Here is a 20,869-nt window from a genome sequence, read left to right on the forward strand (position 1 = left end):
CTCTGCCCTCAGGTTGCTTACCATCCAATGGAGATGTCAGACCATGAAAACTAACACTGATCCTTCCGATAAATAGTGTAAACAGGGATCAGAGAAGGGTGATTGATGGTGCCTTAGGTGGAGGCAAAGATTGGAGGTAAGTCTCAAGTGAGCCTGGAGCAGAGGTTGTCAGTGCAAAGCCCCTGCCCACTTTGGGGACCCTTAAATGGCTTTAGAGCAACTTGGATACTCTGAAATTATACGCCAAATGTGAATGCGTGTCCACGTATGCACTTTCTGGTGACCTTCAGTTTTCAGCTGATTTTCAGTCAGATCCTGGGCCCCAAAAGATTAAAGACCACGGGCAGAGTGAGGAAAGAAAAAGGCTAAGGGTAAACATCAAGAAAAGCACCAGAACCGGGAGGGATAGTGAAGTGGGCACAGACAGAAAACCCTCAGAAGGGTCAGAGGGAGGTGAGGAGCGAATCCTGTCATGGAAGGAAGGATGGCTTCAGAGATCGTCAGGGGAGCGTGGAAATTAAGAGCAGGGCCTGGAGAGCCGGACTGCCTGAGTTGGGTCCTGAGTCTGCCTCTAGCTCTGTGAACTCAGGCAGGTCTTAAATGCCCTGTGCTTTGTCTGTAAAATAGGAATACTAATAGTACCTATCTTGTGAGGCGGTGGTGAGGATTCAAGCAGTGCCACACATATAGTACTAAGTATTATATAAGAATTCACTGTAATTATTTGCAGTGGATGCTGTGTTCATTATAACATTTGTTATAATAATTATTAGATGCTGTGAGAGTCAGTAGGATTGAGAAAGTAGGAAATGACCAGCTAACCTCAGAGAGAGCAGAGCCAGTCGGGTCATTGTCACAGAAGCAGCTGCAGTGAGGTTAGAATGCAGCAGACACATGGCAGGGGAACCAGTGAAGGTAGCTTATTCTCACACAAAAATTTGCTGCTGAGGAGAAGGAGAGGAGGAATCATGGATTAGAGCAGAGGAAGCAAGATTAAAAGAAGGGTAGTTTTTTTCTCTTAAAGCAGGGAAGTAATGAGCACGTTTCCTCGCTGAAAGGACAGTGCCATTGGAGAAGAGATTAAAGAGAGTGGAGAACTGATGCCTTTGATGGCAGGTCTCGGCGGGGGCTTGAAATAAACCCAAACGTAAGCAGAGTAGCTTTAGGAGACAGCTAAGAAGCTGGGAGGAACGCATAGAAGGTAACACAGCTAAGCACAGAGGTGAGGAGGAGGTGAAGGGAGGGAGTCTGTGTGTGGAAGAATCTTTATCTTTGGTGTCTTGGAAGCGAGGACATCTGCCAAGAACAAGGGTTTGGGTGGAATTTAGAGCTTGGGGAGAAAAGGCAAGATTTGGAGCAGCCGCTGCAGTGACTTGGAGAGGAAAGTAAGTCATGGGGACCAGAAGGCTTTTGGTGGCCTCGTCCTCCTGAATTGGGAAATCACGAGTTTGTACTAAAGCCACAGACCCAGCAGCCGGGTGGAGAGGAGGAGGGGATGCATGATTGTTTTAACCTAAGCCAGGAGACAGGGGTAGTGAAAGGTTTAAGGAGGTCATGCAATAAAGCTGCTGGTGAGGGTAAAGCAGACCAGCCAGCCACCTTTTCTCCTTTCAGAAGTCTTCTGTTATCCTTAACAAATGCAGACCTGATCGTAGCGCTTCCCAGCTAGGTCCCATTTTACCGAAGCCAGAACAAGTCAAGAATCACAGGAGGACTCAGTGCTCGGGCCTTAACGGGGATGTGGTGTCTCCATCCCATGAGGGCAGCATGTGTGTCACTCCGAGTCCCTGGAAGACTCGCCAGCATGACTGCATTCACAGCTGAGTTTTATTGATCCTACCCTCAGCAGACCAGTCTAAGTGTGGCCTCTTCCCACGTGGCCCCGTGGAGCACCTCCAAAGATGAACACTGAGGTCTCAGAGAAAACCTCACTCATGGCCAAATTCTGAGGACATAAGAGATAGGAAAAAACTTTTCACAGTGAATTCCTTTCTCATATGGCTGGTTCCTGGTTGTACTCTTTGAGGAACCTCTTTATTTTTATCTCCAACCAAAAGTATCTCAGCTTTACACCTATCTTCATGCACATGGTCACCATCAAATGCAGCATCTCTAACAATGCATAGTCAAAGTAAGGTACTTGAGTATTGATTGATTAACCAGTTATTGCTTTCAAAATCCTATTGCTTATATACAGCAGAAACTAACACAACATTGTAAAGCAATTATACCCCAATAAAGATGTTAAAAAAAAATCCTATTGCTTAGTTGAACCTTAAATTTTATTCCCTGGACATGTTTTTAAAATCCCTGATTAGATTAATTTTAAGTATACCACTGTAGAATTCAGTAGTCTTGAGATTGAGATTAGTCAGATATTAGCTAATTGCTAAAACCAGCACAAACCAAGGTAGCACAGCTCTTCCGTGTTACTATGAACTTCAAGTGATGCAACAGTGTTTTCTCTTTTGCAGGTTGGATCAGATAGTAATTCATGTGGGAGCACTGAGCTTGAAGGAGTCACAAGAACTGGTATGTATGTGGGTCCATCTGGGAGAGACCACTTGAGGGGCCTCCATCTTCATGCTGGAGTTAAAATCAATATCATTTTTGCTAAATATTGGATGCTGGAGAGTATAAGGTGTAGGACTGCGGGGAAGCTGACACAGAGCCATAAAGAGTAGCCCAAGGTGATAACTGCTGTAGCAGAGCGTTGAATAGGAGACAGAGGCACCTCTTCTTTTGGGCAAAGTAAGGATGGGTATAGAGCTACCTAGTTTGCAGGTAAGGAACAGAACTTGAGCCAACCTAAGTTTTCTCTAGGAAGTAAAAGGCAAGGCCATCTGCTGGGCATAAAGGAGATGGAAATGGGGTTCAGAAATGAGAAGTGGTAAAAACTGAGAATCGCTGCCTGGAGAACGGAAGAGAAAACTTAAACAGAAAAAGATTGTCCCCACCCATGTTTATAGCAGCACTGTTCATGAGGTCTAAGCAACCCAAATGCCCATGGACAGATGAATGGATAAAGAAAGGGTGGTATATACATACAATGGAATGTTATTCAGCCTTAAGGAAGCAAATCCATCTTGTCACATGCTACAATAGGGATGAATCTCCTTGAGAACATTATGTTAAGTGAAGTAAGCCAGTCACTAAAAGACAAATACTATGTTCTTATACTATGAGGTATCTAAAGTAGTCAAATTCATAAAAACAGAATTAGAGTTAGTCCCGCTAGGGACTAGGGGGAGAAGGAAAGAAGAGTTGTTTAATGGGTATAGAGTTTGTTGTCTGCGAAAAAGAAGCAGGCTGTAAAACAAAGAAATGCATTTATTTGGGGTCTTTTTTAAAAAATTGAAGTATAGTTGATTTACAGTGTTGTGTTAGTTTCTGGTGTACAGCAGTGATTCAGTTTTATATTGATATATATGTATATAGATACAGATATATAGATATATAGATTAAGCAGTTATTGCCTTCAAAATTCTATTGCTTGGTTGAACCTTAAATTTTATTCCCTGGACATTTTTTTAAATCCCTGATTAGATTAATTTTTAGTAGACCACTGTAGAATTTAGTAGTCTTGAGACTGAGATTTTTTTTTTTTTTTTGGCTGCGTTGGGTCTTCGTTGCTTCGTGGGCTTTCTCTAGTTGTGGCGAGCGGGGGCTACTCTTTGCTGCTGTGCACGGGCTTCTCGTTGTGGTGGCTTCTCTTGTTGCGGAGCACGGGCTCTAGGTGCGCAGGCTTCAGTAGTTGTGGCTCGTGGACTCTAGAGCACAGGCTCAAGAGTTGTGGTGCATGGGCTTAGTTGCTCCGGGGCGTGTGGGATCTTCCCAGACGAGGGATCGACCCCGTGTCCCCTGCATTGGCAGGCGGATTCTTAATCACTGCACCGCCAGGGAAGTCGCCGAGATTGAGATTAGATATTAGCTAACTATTAAAACCAGCGTAAAGCACAATAGTGCAGCCCTTTGTGTTACTATAAACTTCAAGTGATGCAACAGTGTTTTCTCTTTTGCAGGATCAGATATGTGTATATATATATATATATATATATTCGTTTTCAGATTCTTTTTCGTTTTCAGATTCTTTTCCATTATAGGTTATTACAAGATATTGAATATCGTTCTCTGTGCTGTATAGTAAGTCCTTGTTGTTTATTTTATATAAAGTAGTGTGTATCTGTTAATTCAGCATGGGTGGACCTAGAGAATATCATACTAAGTGAAGTAAGTCAGGCAGAGAAAGACAAATACCATATGATATCACTTATATGTGGAATCTAAAAAAATGATACAAATGAACTTATTTACAAAGGAGAAACAGACTCACAGACATAGAAAACAAATTTATGGTTATTTGGAGTCTTAGAATTACAATTCAGGGAACACAGATTCCAGCAGCCACCAGAACAGTGTCCCCTCTGGGAAACAAAAGGCAGGAGTTTTTAAAGGAAAACAGAGAAGCACACTTAGTTTCCAAAAGATTTTTGCGAAGAGTTGTGACTGGAAGGTATGTATTCTTTTTTTTTTTCCTGTTACAATTTATTGACTCATCAAGTGCGTTTCACTTGTTATCAGTAAAGGCACAGTTCTGCACAGTTCCGCAGGATGCCTTTCTCAACAGATAGCTTCTTCTTTTTTTTTTTTAAGTCAGCGGGGTCAGCACAGTTCACAGTTTAACAGGATGGAGCCCTAAAGTATAAAGTGGAGTTCCTGCTGACAGCTCCTTCCAAAACTTTCAGATCTGCAAGATGAAAAAGTTCTGGAGATCTGTTTCACAACAATGTGAATATACTTAACAGCAGTGAACTGTACACTTAAAAATGGCTAAGATGGTGATTTTTTTTTCAATTTTTATTTTTTGGCCGCACCACATGGCTTGCGGGATCTCAGTTCCCCGACCAGGGACTGAACCCAGGCCACGGCAGTGAAAGCCCGGAATCCTAACCACTAGGCCCCCAGGGAACTCCCAATGTTGTGTTTTTCTTGGTCACAATTTTGAAAAATAAATTTAAAAGTAATGAATTTTTTTAAAAGGATTGCCCCAGTGGTACTAAAAACCAACCAAAGTTGTAAGTCATAAATTTGTCATACCACCACTCCACACAGGTGTGGAGATTTTCTTCTAGGTACACTCTTCAACCAGAACATAGGAACAAGAACGCAAAGACTGCATTGCTCTGGGTTTAGAGGTGAGCAGATTAGGTGGAGTAATATTGTGGCAAGGGAGGAAGGAGTTAAAGTTGCTAGCAGAAAAGTAAACCACGTGGTGGTTTTGAGGTCTTTGTGAATCAAGTAAGAAAAGAAAACACAAAGATGTTGTAGCCTGGACTGTCGACTGAAAAAAAATGTACAACCTAAAAGTTGAGAATTATGTTTTATTCAGCAGACTTACTGAGGACTTAAGCCTGGGATACAGCCACTCAGCGAGCTCTGAGGGACTGTTCCAAAGAGGTAAGGGAGGAGCCTGGATGTGTAGGAGTTTTTGGCTGGAAAAAAAAAAAAATGTAGTTGAACATCAAAAGATTATTGCTAATCACAAAAACATGCATCTCAAGTTAATGATTTTAGTGTTTTCTTGTATGGGAAAGGGCAAGAGATCGGGCTTATTGAAACCATTCCTTTGATATGCATGTTTTTCTCCATCCTGAGTTCCCCTTAGGTCGCACCGACCTGGTCCCTGCAGTGGCTGATGGCTGTTTGGCCGAAGCATCCTCTGTTTACTGAAATGGCAGGGACATTCTTTGTCCACATAACCATGTCCTCAGAATTTAGATATTCTAATTCCAAAGAGCACAGTGACTTGATCTAACCCCAACATCTTCTTGTGGGTTTTGTTTGATTCTGTTTCCTATTAATTGAATTTAGAAATGGAATGTATACTGTATACTTGCAAAACCGCAATTCAACACTCTTAGGCAAGCCACTAGGGAAGACGTTACTAGATGATTGCTTAGTAAACCTAGAATTAGAACTTGGAAACTTGATTTATCCTTTGTATACTTGATTTGTTCTTCTTTTTTTTTTTTTTTTTTTTTTTTAATTTTTATTTATTTTTTTATTAATAGACTTTTACTTTTTTTTTTTAAAGTATTTGTTTATTTATGGCTGTGTTGGGTCTTCGTTTCTGTGCGAGGGCTTTCTCTAGTTGTGGCAAGCGGGGGCCACTCTTCATCGCGGTGCGCGGGCCTTTCACTGTCGCGGCCTCTCTTGTTGCGGAGCACAGGCTCCAGACGCACAGGCTCAGTAATTGTGGCTCACGGGCCCAGTTGCTCCGCGGCATGTGGTATCTTCCCAGACCAGGGCTCGAACCCGTGTCCCCTGCATTGGCAGGCAGACTCTCAACCACAGCGCCACCAGGGAAGCCCAGATTTGTTCTTCTTAACAGTAGGTCTTTCAACTATGGTAGCGTAATGGAGGAAATCTTTTTTTTTTCCTTCTCTTTTCAATTGCTTTCTTCTATGCATAATGTGAATTTTAAAATATTGCTGTGTCATGACATGACAGACAGTGTCAACCATGGGGCTCAACACTAGAATAGTATAAAGATAATCTTAGTATAGAGATAATCCCCTGCTATAGGGATAATCCCCTGCTGTGGGATAATCTTGCCAAGGAGCCAGTAATATTGGCATCTGCTTAGACATAACTCTCCATTGGATGATGCTTGAATGGGCACTGCCATCAACTCTCTCTGAAGTGGGTTTTTTTTCCTTCCTTTCAGCTAAGGTTACCCTACTACTCTTGTCCTAAACAAGGTGCTAAATAAATGATTCAGATATATCGCATTCCAATCCTGTGTCAATAAAATCCTATCCAATGTCTTGATTGTTCTTTGGACTATATCCCAATCTCTTTTTGACCCTCCTACTTTACTTCTGCAGAAAGTTAATCACATCTATTAGATATAGATATCACTAGCTTAAGTCTCAGAGGAAAGCCGTTTTTCCCTTTTAGGTAGTGGGGCATGTTTCAAAGCAATCAACTACATCTACTGAGTCCTGCTGTGTGCTCAGCACCATGATTGACCTGAACACAAGAGTGAATAAGATCTGACCTCTGCCCTCAGGGAAGTCACTCTAGTTGGAGACCAGTAACGATACACAACTACCTCACAATGTGTTAGGTTTAAGTACTCTACTTGAAATAGATAAAAATTATTATGAGGGCCCAGTGGGAGGAAATGTTCATTTTTTCTGAAAGAATGTGAGTAAATATCAGAAGAGTAGTGCAATGTATCTTCTGTGATATGTATAATCTTTTTCTTCTCAGCCTTTCTCAACTGCATTTCCAATCTGTAATATAAATTTTAAAGTATGACTGTTATATCTTTGGAGAGGAAAGACAGTATCATCCAGTGGGCTGAACACTAGAAGAGAAATGACATCTGCAAGTTTCTCTATATTTAACAGTTATAGTTTATCAAAATGAACTGCTCATGTCTCCTTAGCAAGTTTTTTTTGTACTCACAAAGTCTGCAGAAGAATAAGATTAAATACACAGCTCACCTCCACCAGGAGTCTCTACTTTGCAACCTGGGATTTTCCTGGTAATGACATTTATCATTAAATGTGGTAATTTTCCACTCTCTAGTGGTACATCTGTTGGCAAATTTGAAGAGTTTGTTGTTAACCTCTAGTATCTAAGCTGTAGGTGAATATAACAAATCGTTTACTCCAGGATGGTTGTGAAATTGTGATCTATAACAAGAAATAGATATGTGGTCTTTGTCCCATTTCTGGCACAGAGCTCCAAAACCCTTGGAATTCCCCGAGATGAGAACAATAAAGGTGTCTCTTGTTATGTTAATGAGGTGACTTTTAGAAAGCACCTAAGGATGGGGGCTGGTTGCCAAGAGTACCAGGCATGAGAATTAGGGGGTTGGAACTTTCAGTTAGGGTTGATATAATCGACCCTATTTTAACGAATCCCCAATCGCCAATGATATAATCAATCATGCCTATGTAGTAAAGCCTCCATGAAAACGCCGAAGGACGGATTTCAAAGAGCTTCCAGTTTTGTGAACATGTGGCGATTTGGGGAGGGTGGTGCACTCACACTGGGAGAAGAAAAATGAGTCCTGCTTACATGGAAGCATTGTGCCCTTTCCCCATGCCTTGCCCTATGCACCTCTTCTAGCTGGCTGTTCCTGAGTCATATCCTTTTATAAAAAACCAGTGATCTCGTAAGTAAAATTTTCCCTGAGTTCTGTGAGCCTCCCCAACAAATTAATTGACCCAAGGAGGGGGTTGTTGGAACCTCTAATTTATAGCCCATAGGTCAGGAGCACAGGTGATATAACCTGGCATTTGCAATGGGGGTAGGGAGCTAGTCTTGTAGGACTGAGCCCTTAACCTGTATCTCCAGTTAGATAGTGTCAGAGTTGAGTTGTATTGTAGGAAACCCCACTGGTGTTTGAGAATTGCCTTTTGAGGTATAGAAAACCCCACATTCACACACATCAGAATTGTGACCAATGGTCTTCTTTCTTTTAAAGGCCCAACATGCAGCAAAAATAGGAGCCGATGGCATCGCTGTCATTGCACCTTTCTTCCTCAAGCCGTGGAACAAAGGTAGGTAGACAGGTAAAAACGCACAGTGCTGTACATGGTCCACTTCTTTATGCCTTCATTCCAAATGGTTGTATTTAACTCATGCAAGTAAAGTCTTATGGACTGGAGGCATGAAGTTGCAATGGTACAGTAGTTCTCCGGAATATTCAGCCTCCCTGGACCCATAAAAGAGAAAAAAAGACTCCATTAAAGGACTTCAGCTCTTTTGTCAAGTAATCTGATTAGGTCATCCACCAAGTCCCGGATCAACCTACAGGTGCCTGTGTTTGGGTCAGGTGTCCACTTTTGGCCAATCAGTTGCCTAGTGTGTCAGAGTCACATGGCAAAGCATGAGACCATTTTTCTCAAAAAAAGAGGAATATAAGTAATGGGCATTTTAAGACTACATGTACTATTCAAATTTTACTAAGTGATGAATTTGAAAAGAGATTTCACAGAAATATCCATTGTCTTCCAAAATATCAAATTATTGTTTTCTCTATGGAAACTATTTTTGGTTTCCAGGTATACTGAGTCTTTTTAATCCTTTTGATTAGCAAAAATGCAGTACAAATTTTAAAAGGATTAAAAACAGACAAGATGTTATTCGTATGTATGATTAAATAAATCCATAGCTAAATGTATATATAACAGGTCAAAATTATCATGAAATATTACCTGTTATCAGTAAAATAGTTGTTAATATTGGTAAATAATTTAAATACTGCTATTTGGGAAATTTAGAATGAACATTTTTAAAGTGTTTTTCACATGGTTTTAAAAAATTTTGCATAAATATGTTTTGCATAAGACAAATGAAAAATAACAAATAATACACAATAATTTTGTCAAAATATTTATTATCACAGTATTCAAATGTGTTCATAAGCTTCTCTCCCACTATTCAGTGGCATCCAGATGTAAGCAGTTCTGCTGGATTTATTTATCATCTGTAGTAATGTTGCTGCTGAAGCTCAAATTGGATGATGTAGAAAATCCCAATTCCTCAGTAAACCAGAGTGAACTCTCTTCTGATATATCTGAATTTCTCTCCAAAAGGGAAAGGTACCAAACTCTGGTTGAGATGTGCCACTACTTTTATGACTTCCCATTTTGAGCAGACGTTGTTTATCTGTTTGTTGTAGAATTTACTGTTACAACTTTATTCTGATCTTAATGCAAAGTCTTTGCTGTTCACTGACCACACTTACCCTTCTGGGTAAGAGGAAAAGGATCCTGCCTGATGGGCTTCTGATTTTTTTTTTTTTTTAAAGATTGATTGATTGATTGATTGATTGATTGCTATGTTGGGTCTTCGTTTCTGTGCTAGGGCTTTCTCTAGTTGCGGCAAGCGGGGGCTATTCTTCATCGCGTTGCGCGGGCCTCTCACTATCGTGGCCTCTCTTGTTGTGGAGCACAGGCTCCAGACGCGCAGGCTCAGTAGTTGTGGCTCACGGGCCTAGTTGCTCCGCGGCATGTGGGATCTTCCCAGACCAGGGCTCGAACCCGTGTCCCCTGCATTAGCAGGCAGATTCTCAACCACTGCGCCACCAGGGAAGCCCGGGCTTCTGATTTTTGTAAGAGTATTTCATGAGCTTCTCTTAATATGTGGGAAGATTTGCACCAGTTTTTTAATAGTTCTTTAGTATGGTAGGAAAGTGATCCTCTTTATTTTGGCCTTTGTACAGAGAGGAAAATAAAACTTTGAATAAAGTGAATTGCAAAGACATTGCAGTAGCAGTCTCAGAGATGGTAAGAGTGGTCAAGAATTTTTGGCTTCCAAAAAGGATGGTTGCATTTCATTAGATGGTTCTTTTTTTTTTTTTTGGCTGCGCGGCCTGTGGTATCTTAGTTCCCCGACCAGGGATCAAACCCATGCCCCCTACATTGGAAGCATGGAGTCTTAAGCACTGGACCGCCAGGGAAGTCCCAAGGTTCAGTTTTTACTGGGCAAAGCCAGTGTTTTACACTGGTTCACACCGTGACTTTTCCTGCTGTTCTTTCAGATGTCCTGATTAACTTCCTAAAGGAGGTGGCTGCGGCTGCCCCTGCACTGCCGTTTTACTACTATCACATTCCTGCCTTGACAGGGGTAAAGAGTAAGTACCGCTTCTTTTCATGTTCCTTCACCTTCACCTCTCACATCGTACCCTGTTTCACTAAGAAACCCCGACTCCACCCAACCTCACCCTGTATCACGAAAGCATAAGACTGTTGACTAGATGGTTCCAACAGCTCCAAAATAAGTCACTCTTATCAAAAATAAGTCAGCCCTTATCAATCATTGACACCACCTTATAATGGAAGATTTTTAAGTATGAAAGACGAGTTGACCCCTACGTACTTGTAGCAGACAACTTGTGTCTGTCACACACACCCCTCCGTCTTACGTGGGAAGACATAGCCTGTAAGCCCCACTAAGACAGGGGTTGGGTCTACCTTGTACCCTACTGTGTTCTCAGCATCTGGCACGCAGGAAGGTACTCTGATCTCTTCTCACTTTTCTTTTAGGTTTTCTTTTATCATTATCGTACTTCTCCAGCAAGAAGATTGTTACAGTTAGATGAAATTTCTTAGGAGGTTATTTTTAAAATCCCATTCCTTTCTAACTTCCTTAGAAGAAAAAATAGAAGTTGTGCTTTATAAATATCCATCTATTGTCTTCAAGGAACAGAAGATTTAGGGTTACTATTTGACAAGTACAGAGGAACTAGGAGGCAAGGGCAAGTGATTATGTTCAATATGTTCAATCTGCAGCCAGTTGCAGCTGAGAGCAACCCCTGGCAGCTCAGTGCAGATGTGTGGCGCTAGATGAGATGTTCTCTGATATTTTCTGGGGGTGTACAGGTGAATGAGACATTTATTGTTTTGAACAGTTCGTGCTGAGGAGTTGTTGGATGGAATTCAGGATAAGATCCCCACCTTCCAAGGGCTGAAATTCAGTGACACAGATCTCTTAGACTTCGGGCAGTGTGTTGATCAGAATCGCCAGCAACAGTTTGCTTTCCTTTTTGGGGTGGATGAGGTAAGTTTCCCCCTGGCATATCCCAGCAGGTTAGTTTCCCTCTGCAACAATTGATGTAGCCGCTTATATAGTAACATCTTTTCTCTTTTTCATCAAAGTTAATACTCTTTGTCTATTTCTGATCAGCAACTGTTGAGTGCTCTGGTGATGGGAGCAACTGGAGCAGTGGGCAGGTAAGCAGGACTCATTTTCCCCAATGCTTATTAGTGTAAAATCCCCCACAGAGGCAGTCATCGCCTGCGCAGTTGTATTTCTTGCAAGTACACCTTTTCTAATAGAAATTGCCTTTCTTTGCCACATTCTCGTAGTGAAAAGGAATGAACTAGGGCTTAGCACTTTGTTAGCGACTCAGTCACTCTTATAAGAAGCATCTGTTGCAGTTAGGGGGTGAGGCACAGAAGCTGAGAGCATGCACAGAACTTCTTTATCAGAAATTATTTGGTTACAAATAACAGAAAGCCATTCAAACTAGCTTATGGGAAAGAAGGTAAGTTATTATAAAATACTGGGAAATTTCATAAAACCCAAGGGGAGGAAGTGCAGTGAGGTCTCAGAGAAGATGAGAACCTAAAACTGCAAAGCTCTCAACAGCCAAGGCAGATCGTTCTCCACCTGTGGTCCTTTGGACATCTCTTTATTTGCCTTTCTCTCCAGATGGGCTTTCTCTGCTTCAGCATGCACGTGGCCAGTCATGGTGCCCAAATGGGGCATCTCAGGATATCACTAGATAGCACTGCCAAGTCAGGTGTGCGTGTAAGGTCCAGTCAGCTGCAGCTAGGAAGGTAGAATCATGTGGCCTGATGTCTACTCAGCAGAAGGCCTAGGGATGTTCAATTTAGCATGTCCACTGCACATGTTAACCTAGTTCAGTAGCAATGTGCCTGCAAGCAGATTGACTGAACTATTTACATTAACTGAAAGTGTATTTCCTCCCTGTGGGAAAAGTACAGGGGAAGCAAAGTAATGTAGCATATCTTGGTGAGCATGGCTTTGATGAAGAGTAGTTGGGTTGGATGTAATGGTAAGTAATGGTTTGTTCACTGAGCCAGGATGCCTGCAACATCCATCATCACTACAGGCCATTTCCGCCAAGGAAACCTGAATGCCTGGATCTGCTGACCCTGGAAATTCTTAGTTTTTAGACTTTTTTTTTTTCTGGCCTCCATACTAGGCATTTTTATTCTGTCAACAGAATCTGAAAGCAAAGTACATTTGATTACACTTCATTTCTCCTTAATTACGATCACATTCCTCTCTAAATGAGGATACATCTGAGACCCCTGGGATTCAAATTAGAGTATTCTGAAACCCCTTAGACATTCATGCACATATTGCGACTTTGGGTGTTTCACATCTGCAGGTAACTTATCTCAATGATTATATTTTATTCTTCCCTACTTTTTTACCAGAAGATAATGTGAACTTCACATTCTCGGAATGCCTTGTATTGACTCCAGGGACTACATTTATGAAGTACCAACAATATTCTGTTCCTGGTACACCAAGATAAAACTCTTTTCTGATCCTGAATTACTGTAGGAGAAGTCATTAGAAACTGGGGAAACATCTTTGTTCTGAATTTCTAGAACCTTCTACCTTGCTGGTTTCTCTAAGAATTCAGTGATTAGTCTAAGATATTTGTCTTTATTGGTAGAGTTAGAGATTCTAAGTCAGCAAGAACATTTTATGAGATCAAATATCATTCTCATCTCCATTTTTGTTGAAATGTAATAGAATAAGCAGTATGAAGGGATGGAAAGCTTCTTGACAACTCTGTAGCCCTTCTTTGAGACATAGTTTCTTCACAGCAAAATGGAAACCACACCTACCTCACAGGGCTTTGAGAGGATTAGACATGGTTTATGTCAGGCACCCAGAATACAATAGTCAATAAATGGTCCTCGTATTATTATCAGTATTAATATTATTATTAGAAACTAGTCTCTGGGTAACATATAACTTGGCAAACAATTTAGGTTATCTGCTAGTATTTGCCCCTTTTACTGTGGTGCTACATTCACCCAGTTTCTCAGCATAGGGTTTTTAGGACCCACCTCAGATACTACATTTTATCCACAGTTCTTACCTAGCATTGCACCTCTGTGTGTGCCCTGGGCCAGATGTTACCCTCAATCACTCCTTGCCAAATACACCTCTGTCTTTCACTTTTTTTTTTTTCTAACTTTACCCTTTTTCTATTTTTCTCCCTTTTCTTTATTCCCTTTGGTGTTCTCTGCCTCCTCTGTACTGCTTAGTGTTGCTGGAAAACTCAGAACTGAAGACACCTGATCCTTTAATAGATTAGGGCCTAAAAATAGACTTCTGGAAGGCTTGGTAGATTTTTCCCTTTTGAGCATTAGAGGGGTTTGAAGAGCTGGACCTTCTTGCTAAGTTATTGATCCTGCAGATGTGCTGTTTTCTTTCCAGTACGTATAACTACCTGGGAAAAAAGACAAACCAGATGTTGGAGGCTTTTGAACGGAAGGACTTCTCCTCGGCCCTGAACCATCAGGTTAGCTTTCTTTTCCCTTCATGTAAATCACAGCCTTTCTTCTTTCCCACTTGAGAATTCTTATTTTCTCTCATCAGCATTCCTACCACACCTGCCCTCCTTAAGATTGCCTAGCTGCTTCTTTCTGTATTTTCCTTCTTTTTCTTACTTTTTCTTGTTTAAAACCAAACCTGTCCCCATTATCCATGCTTCCTGCATGTCTCATCAGGACAGGCCCCATACAGGAATGACTCCTTTCTGTTCCTCCTAGAAATGATCTTATTTTTAGTCTACATTCAAAGTATTTTTATGACTGGGAAATAATGGTGATAGATTTTTGGGGAAATGACCACATGCCATCCCCTTGAGAACTTCACACCTGAGTCACCAGAGTATATAAAGAAGCTATGAGGCTAGTGATCTAAAAAGGGAAGACTTAATCCAAAGTCAGAGCAGGTCAGTCCTCTTTGCCCTGGAAATGTGCTGAGAACTGAAACATTCACCAGGCAGGAAACAAGAGCCGAGTAGGTGATCCAAAAGGAGACAATGGCTTTGAAACAGGAAGGGAAAAGCAGCAGGATCTGAAGTGTTTCAGGGAAGACCCCTGGGGGAAACGGTGGCTGCTGTTAATGTTACAGGGAGGACAGCCTAGCTGTCCAGAGAAGGAAGAGCCTCACCGAAGGGTAGAACCAGTCCCACAGCTGGTAGTGTGTATACGTTAGGTAAACAGAATAAGGTGGAAAGAAATAGGGTAGGCACTACAGAGAGACTTCTGGAGGCCGAGAGGCCCAGGAACTTTCAGGATCATAAAAGTGACTGAGGGCTTCCCTGGTGGCGCAGTGGTTGAGAGTCTGCCTGCCAATGTAGGGGACACGGGTTCAAGCCCTGGTCTGGGAAGATCCCACATGCCGCAGAGCAACTAGGCCTGTGCGCCACAACTACTGAGCCTGCGCGTCTGGAGCCTGTGCTCCACAACGAGAGGCCGCGACAGTGAGAGGCCCGCACACCGCGATGAAGAGTGGCCCCCGCTTGCTGCAACTAGAGAAAGCCCTCGCAGAGAAACGAGGACCCAACACAGCCATAAATAAATAAATAAACAAAACAAAACAAAAAAAAGTGACTGAGAGGAGTGTCCCAAGAAAATGAGTGAGAATGAAAGGCATAAGCAAGATCAGAGCAGGTGGTCAGTCCCAGTAAGTTTAGATAAGGGATCTTTTGAACAGGACAGGCCACCATTAGGGCAATCAGAAATTACAGAGCAGAAGCCACAAAGCATCCTGGAGGTTTGAGGGAGTGACCTGAGCCCCAACCAAGAAGAGAACAGGAGGAAGCAGTTGCCAGGAGTGATTAAATACATCCCTACCCTTTAGCCCTGAACACTGAGCAAGCCTAAATCTACTTCCTACTTAACTTAAAGTTTAAATAGCTTATTTAATATTCACCTTTATTCAGCCCCAGACCAGGTGAAGCTGAAAGCAGGAACAGCGTAAGGACTTAGGAAGCTATGTCAACTAGATTAAACTTTGGCAAGACTTCGGTTTAAATTAAGATATGAACTCTGAATTGTGTGGACTCTGCCATCTCTTTTCTTTTTTTTTAATTAGTTAATTAATTAATTTATTTATTTATTTATTTTTGGCTGCCTTGGGTTTTCGTTGCTGTGCGTGGGCTTTCTCTAGTTGTGACAAGCGGGGGCTACTCTTCGTTGCGGTGTGCGGGCTTCTCATTGCGGTGGCTTCTCTTGTTGCGGAGCACAGGCTCTAGGCACGCGGGCTTCAGTAGCTGTGGCACACGGGCTCAGTAGTTGTGGCTCGCGGCTCTAGAGCGCAGGCTCAGTAGTTGTGGTGCACGGGCTTAGTTGCTCTGCGGCACGTGGGATCTTCCCGGACCAGGGCTTGAATCTGTGTCCCCTGCATTGGCAGGTGGATTCTTAACCACTGCGCCACCAGGGAAGTCCCTGCCATCTCTTTTCATATACGATTTTCTTTTTCCTAAGTTTCCCAGAAAAAATTATTTCTGAACATTTCAACCTGTTCTGAGCTGAATGATGTGAAAATCGTAGGATGGAGTAAACTGTGAAACAGCTGTGATATGGAACCTTCCACTTAGTGGTTTCTTTTATTGGCTGATTCAATTTCCATCTCTTTTTCTTTTTTTTCTTTTAGTCCTACTTAAATAAATCATCGCACCCAAAACAGTATTGGTAAGCAGTTTAGTTTACCACATTCTGGTTTTTCTTACAGAAAGCAAGTGTGAGCAGGTCTCATTTACTCACTTATTAATATACCATGGGCTGAACTGAATGTATAATTTCAATAAAACTGGTCTCTGCCCTAAAGGAGTTTGCAGTCAAGTGAAGAAACATATAAGTAAAAAGTTAGGGCTAAACTTACTCATTCTCATGGACTTTATTTTTGGCTGTGTTGGGTCTTCATTGTTGCAGCGAGCAGGAGCTACTGTTCGTTGCGGTGCACGGGCTTCTCATTGCAGTGGCTTCTCTTGTTGCGGAGCACGGGCTCTAGATGCGCGGGCTTCAGTAGTTGTGGCGCACGGGTTTAGTTGCTCCGTGGCATGTGGGATCTTCCCGGACCAGGGCTCGAACCCGTGTCCCCTTCATTGACAGGCAGATTCTTAACCACTGTGCCACCAGGGAAGTCCATCATTCTCATGGACTTAAATGCCATCTGTTATATTTACAAAGTGAAATGACACATGTACAGAGATATTCCTTATAGCATTGTTTATACTAGCAAAAGATAGAAACAGCCCAAATATCCACCCATAAGGAAATGGTTAAATACATTATGTTTGAGTAATTTAATGGAATTATATACAGTCCTTTAAAAGGATGAGATACTTTTATATGCACACATCTGGAGAGATCTCAATGATATATTAAGTGTAAAAAAAGCAACGAAGTAGAGACTTCTGAATGTAATGTGCCATACTTTGTGTGTTAGGGAGAAAAAGAACATGTGCATATATGTTTGTAAGGCTTGATATCAAAATTTTATTCTGCATTGACTTTTTTATTACTAGTATACAATTGATTAAAACAACATAAAAGTAAAATGTTTTTGAAAATGCATCTCTTGATGAGATGAATGGGAATCTTTTTTTTAAGAATTGCTTCATGAATTTGTGGATGAATATCCTTTAATGCTAGGATGAGTTAAAGTTCAGCATCAATACTATTTCTGTTTTTTGTTTTTATAGAAATAAGTGCTGTGAAACCCTGTTTATATATATTAGTAGATAAGAATGTAAGAAACTTTGGTATAGCAATGTCACTCAGTTCTTTGAGCAGTTTTTGAGTCATATGCTTGATCATTTAATGATTTTCAACTGACAACCTGAATCACAACATTAAAAGCAAAGTTGAAAGGAAAAAATTGAAAACCCTATGATTCTTTAGAGGACTTGTTATCCATTAATTAAAGGAATCACTCTGTTAGCTCTCTTTGTTAATGCCAATACCAACATTTTGATTTGCTCCTTTATTTGGTTCCCAGAGGTGTCCCAAGGCAGTGATATAAGAGGTATGTCTTTATTTTTTCAAAAGTAGGAGAAGGACTGTGAAAAGGGAAATATAAAAGGACAAGCTACACCTCCATTATGTGCAAATTCTTATTCTGATCAATTTTAGAAATAGCACTTATGGAAGTTGAGGGTCTAGAAATTGCCATAAATCTTAGCCTTGACCAAGTGCCCCTGAGGTATCTTGGAAAGTACCCTAGAGGTTAGAGTACCCCAGTTTGGAAACTGCACTAGCTGATAAGTTTACCTCTGTAACCTAGGTGGGTAAAGGTTACCTTCCCCATCCTAACTCTCTATTGTACAATTCCTTCATTGGAGCTTCTTTTCTTCATGGGCTCATTTCATACAGCTTATATATATGAAAAGATCCTACCTTATCCTGGGTAGATCTCAGCCATCCTCACTTGACTGTTTCTCAGCCATCCTCACTTGGCTGTTCTTCTCCACTCCAACAGACCTTCAGAAAACTAAGGTGTGTGGACTTTTTAGTTTGGGGTTTCTGCAATTTGACCTCTAAATTCTTTAAATTATCACAGTTTAGTAATACTGACTATAGATTTGTTTGTTCCTTTCCAGTTTTGTATTCAGAGATTTATCAACTTTGTGGTCAAACTAGGTAAGTTTCCCACTTTGTCTCCTACTGGAGAGTGTAAAGGAAATAGACTTTCTCTGAGGGTTTCAGAGAAGGTGATGAGGGACTTTCATCACCTTCTCTGAGGGTTCAACAAGAACACCTTTTAATCAGTTGCAAGCAAAGTTTTATTCCTAATACTAACTTTCAGGGCTAATCCTATAAAATGGTGAAGTAAACCTACTTGGAAGGTCTTGGCAACCTTCTACAAATCTCTCTCCTCCATCTTAGCACTTTGTTCACCTCCCCACTCTGCTCACACACCATTTTTTTTAACCCCTTCTCTCCTACACCATCAACACTCCCTCCCTTTACTTGCCTCTGCTCATTAAAATTCTACTACCACACTATAACTGATTTAAGCCTAAGTGTTTAGAGGAAGGCAGTTTGAATACAGATCTTACTAAACTGTGAATGACTGACAGCTCTCCCAAGAGTATCTGCAATTTTAAAAGAGTTTATTAACAGAAGTAAGCTTAAATGGATGGAGGTTTGAATAATATGACGATGTAAAGTTTGAGGGAAATACAGTGAATTTGAGTAGAGAAACCTCTCCACAATCTCCTAAGTCTTATCCCATAGTAAATGATAAATGCCACCATTCACTCCACTTCTGCAAGAGATTGGCCCTTCCTGAGAACCTGGGTCAAGTCCAGGAAAAGTTCTAGGTTTATTCTTGGCAGACCTCCTACCTTCCTTTCAGAGCCTTTCTGCCTCTTCCTGGCAACTCCTTCCAAGCCCTAAGCACCTATTATGTACTATGCCCCTCATTCTCGCAGGGTTTTCAGCCAGCTCTCTTTATCCTTCAAAGACAATGCTTCCCATTTGCTTTTCCACTTTGATGATTTTTGTCATATTTGTGTACCACCAGTACTATTATTACCTAATATCATTCCCTTGTCCTAAGCAATACTTCTCACAAAATCATGGGTTTAGCATATGTTCCTAAAGTGCATTAAAGTAGATTTTGAACTACTACTAGTTCTTTAGTTTTTTAAAGAACTAAAAGTTTACCTGTACATGTAAGATCACTTTGCATACCAGCAGTGATCCTGCAGTAGTTTTGTAAAGTATAGCTGTAAGGTATCAGCTGAAAGGATTTACTCTTTTGCCAGATTTTTGGCATTTTAAAAGAGGCCTCTTGAAGACAGTTTTTATGATCTAAAAGAATGTATCTTTAAAGAGCTCATTTCAGACTTCCTTGGGGGTTGGAGTTTCCATGGTTTAGTCAAAGAAAGACTTTTTTTTCTTTCAGTGTTTTTGAGATAAAATTGACACACAGCACTGTATAACTCTGTTTCTGTTTTATTATGTTTGTTCATTTTTTGTTTTTTAGATTCCACATATAAGTGAAATCATACAGTATTTGTCTTTTTCTGACTTATTTCACTTAGCATAATACCCTCTAGGTCCATCTGTGTTGTCACAAACAGCAAGATTTCATTTTTTTTTATGGCTGAGTAATATTCCATTGTATGTAAGAGAGACTTAATCTTAATAAACATGATAAAGCCTTATCATGAAGGTAGCTCTCCACCATTCATAATAAGCCTAGGAGGGCCATTTTGCATTTAGCAAAGTATATTCTATATATTTAGCCAAGCTAGTATTTTTCTTCCCAATGCTCAATTGTTACTGTAACCAAATTACCTTAGTAAAAGAAAGTTACTTCTCGTACCTTTGATCCAAGAGCAATAGCCAGTTAAGAAAACAAATATCTTCCTGTGCTATATTCTGGATTATTTCCTTAGATCTACCTTCAAAATCACTAATTCTATCTTTAGCTATGTTTTCTACTGTTTAGTTTTACTGATTATATATTTTTAATTTCCAGCATTTCTTTTTGGCTTTTTCTTCCAGATCTTCCTGTTCTTTATTTATATGCCCTTCTCTTAGCCTATGGCTTCTATTCTTGCGTTTATTTCTGTGAAGCCTCTTTCAGAATTTTGTATCATCTTTTCTCAGGATGTAAAATTTGTCAGTTGTGCATTTGCTGTCTCTCATGCAGCTTCTTTTTCCTCGTGCGCTTTGTAATTTTTAACTCTGATTTCATCTTCAGAGACAGCTGTTTTCTGGAGAATCCATTGTACTCTAGGTTGTGAAGTGTCCTATCAAATGATTTTACATTTGCCTCTGCTAGGACACTATCGTTTCATCAGTTCTAACCAGTCTTTAGGTATATTTCTTAGTATGGTTCCTGTACCAAGCACATAATGCAAATATGGATCCAGCATTCATATATGGCACAGCCTTGGGATTTCATTTATATGATCTTTTTCCTTCCACACCCTGGCAGAAGTCATGCTTCCTTGCCTCTCAGGCCAGTGGGCCAGTTTTTTTTCTATTGCTTTTCGTAGAAGGCTGGCTACCAATTTTATATGGGGAGTTTAATTCCAGCTCCTTGCTGTGTACAGACTCAAGGCTTCATCTTGCATTCCTGCCCTAGTCTAAAACAGCAGCATTGAGTCATAAACTACCTTAAATACTGCATTTCTCAGGGACTTCTTAGATGTGTTTGAACTAAATTGTGACCTAGTGACCAAGTCCTACATCATTCAATCCACGACAGTGTATCCCTGAATCAGATTATCCTCATGGACCATTGGCTTCAGCTCCTCCTTACCACTCTG

The 20,869-nt window shown here is 40.9% G+C and overlaps 1 protein-coding gene across 5 annotated transcripts in view; it reads left to right on the plus strand.

The window, feature by feature from the left end:
- Nucleotides 1-20,869, plus strand: part of NPL (N-acetylneuraminate pyruvate lyase) — a 38,138-nt gene that overhangs the window by 15,584 nt on the left and 1,685 nt on the right. For 3 of the 5 annotated variants that reach the window (XM_036850626.1, XM_036850617.1, XM_036850609.1), the window contains exons 5-11: nt 2,475-2,532; nt 8,501-8,576; nt 10,562-10,654; nt 11,432-11,580; nt 11,707-11,753; nt 14,008-14,092; nt 18,185-18,224. In XM_036850626.1, coding sequence (XP_036706521.1) covers nt 2,475-2,532; nt 8,501-8,576; nt 10,562-10,654; nt 11,432-11,580; nt 11,707-11,753; nt 14,008-14,092; nt 18,185-18,224 — 548 coding nt within the window. Of the gene's footprint in view, nt 1-2,474; nt 2,533-8,500; nt 8,577-10,561; nt 10,655-11,431; nt 11,581-11,706; nt 11,754-14,007; nt 14,093-17,583; nt 17,611-18,184; nt 18,225-20,869 lie in introns of those variants that run through there. The other 2 variants (XM_036850645.1, XM_036850635.1) reach the window with 2 other exon arrangements.

Source organism: Balaenoptera musculus, chromosome 1 (genome assembly GCF_009873245.2).
Source record: "Balaenoptera musculus isolate JJ_BM4_2016_0621 chromosome 1, mBalMus1.pri.v3, whole genome shotgun sequence".
NCBI lineage: Eukaryota > Metazoa > Chordata > Mammalia > Artiodactyla > Balaenopteridae > Balaenoptera > Balaenoptera musculus.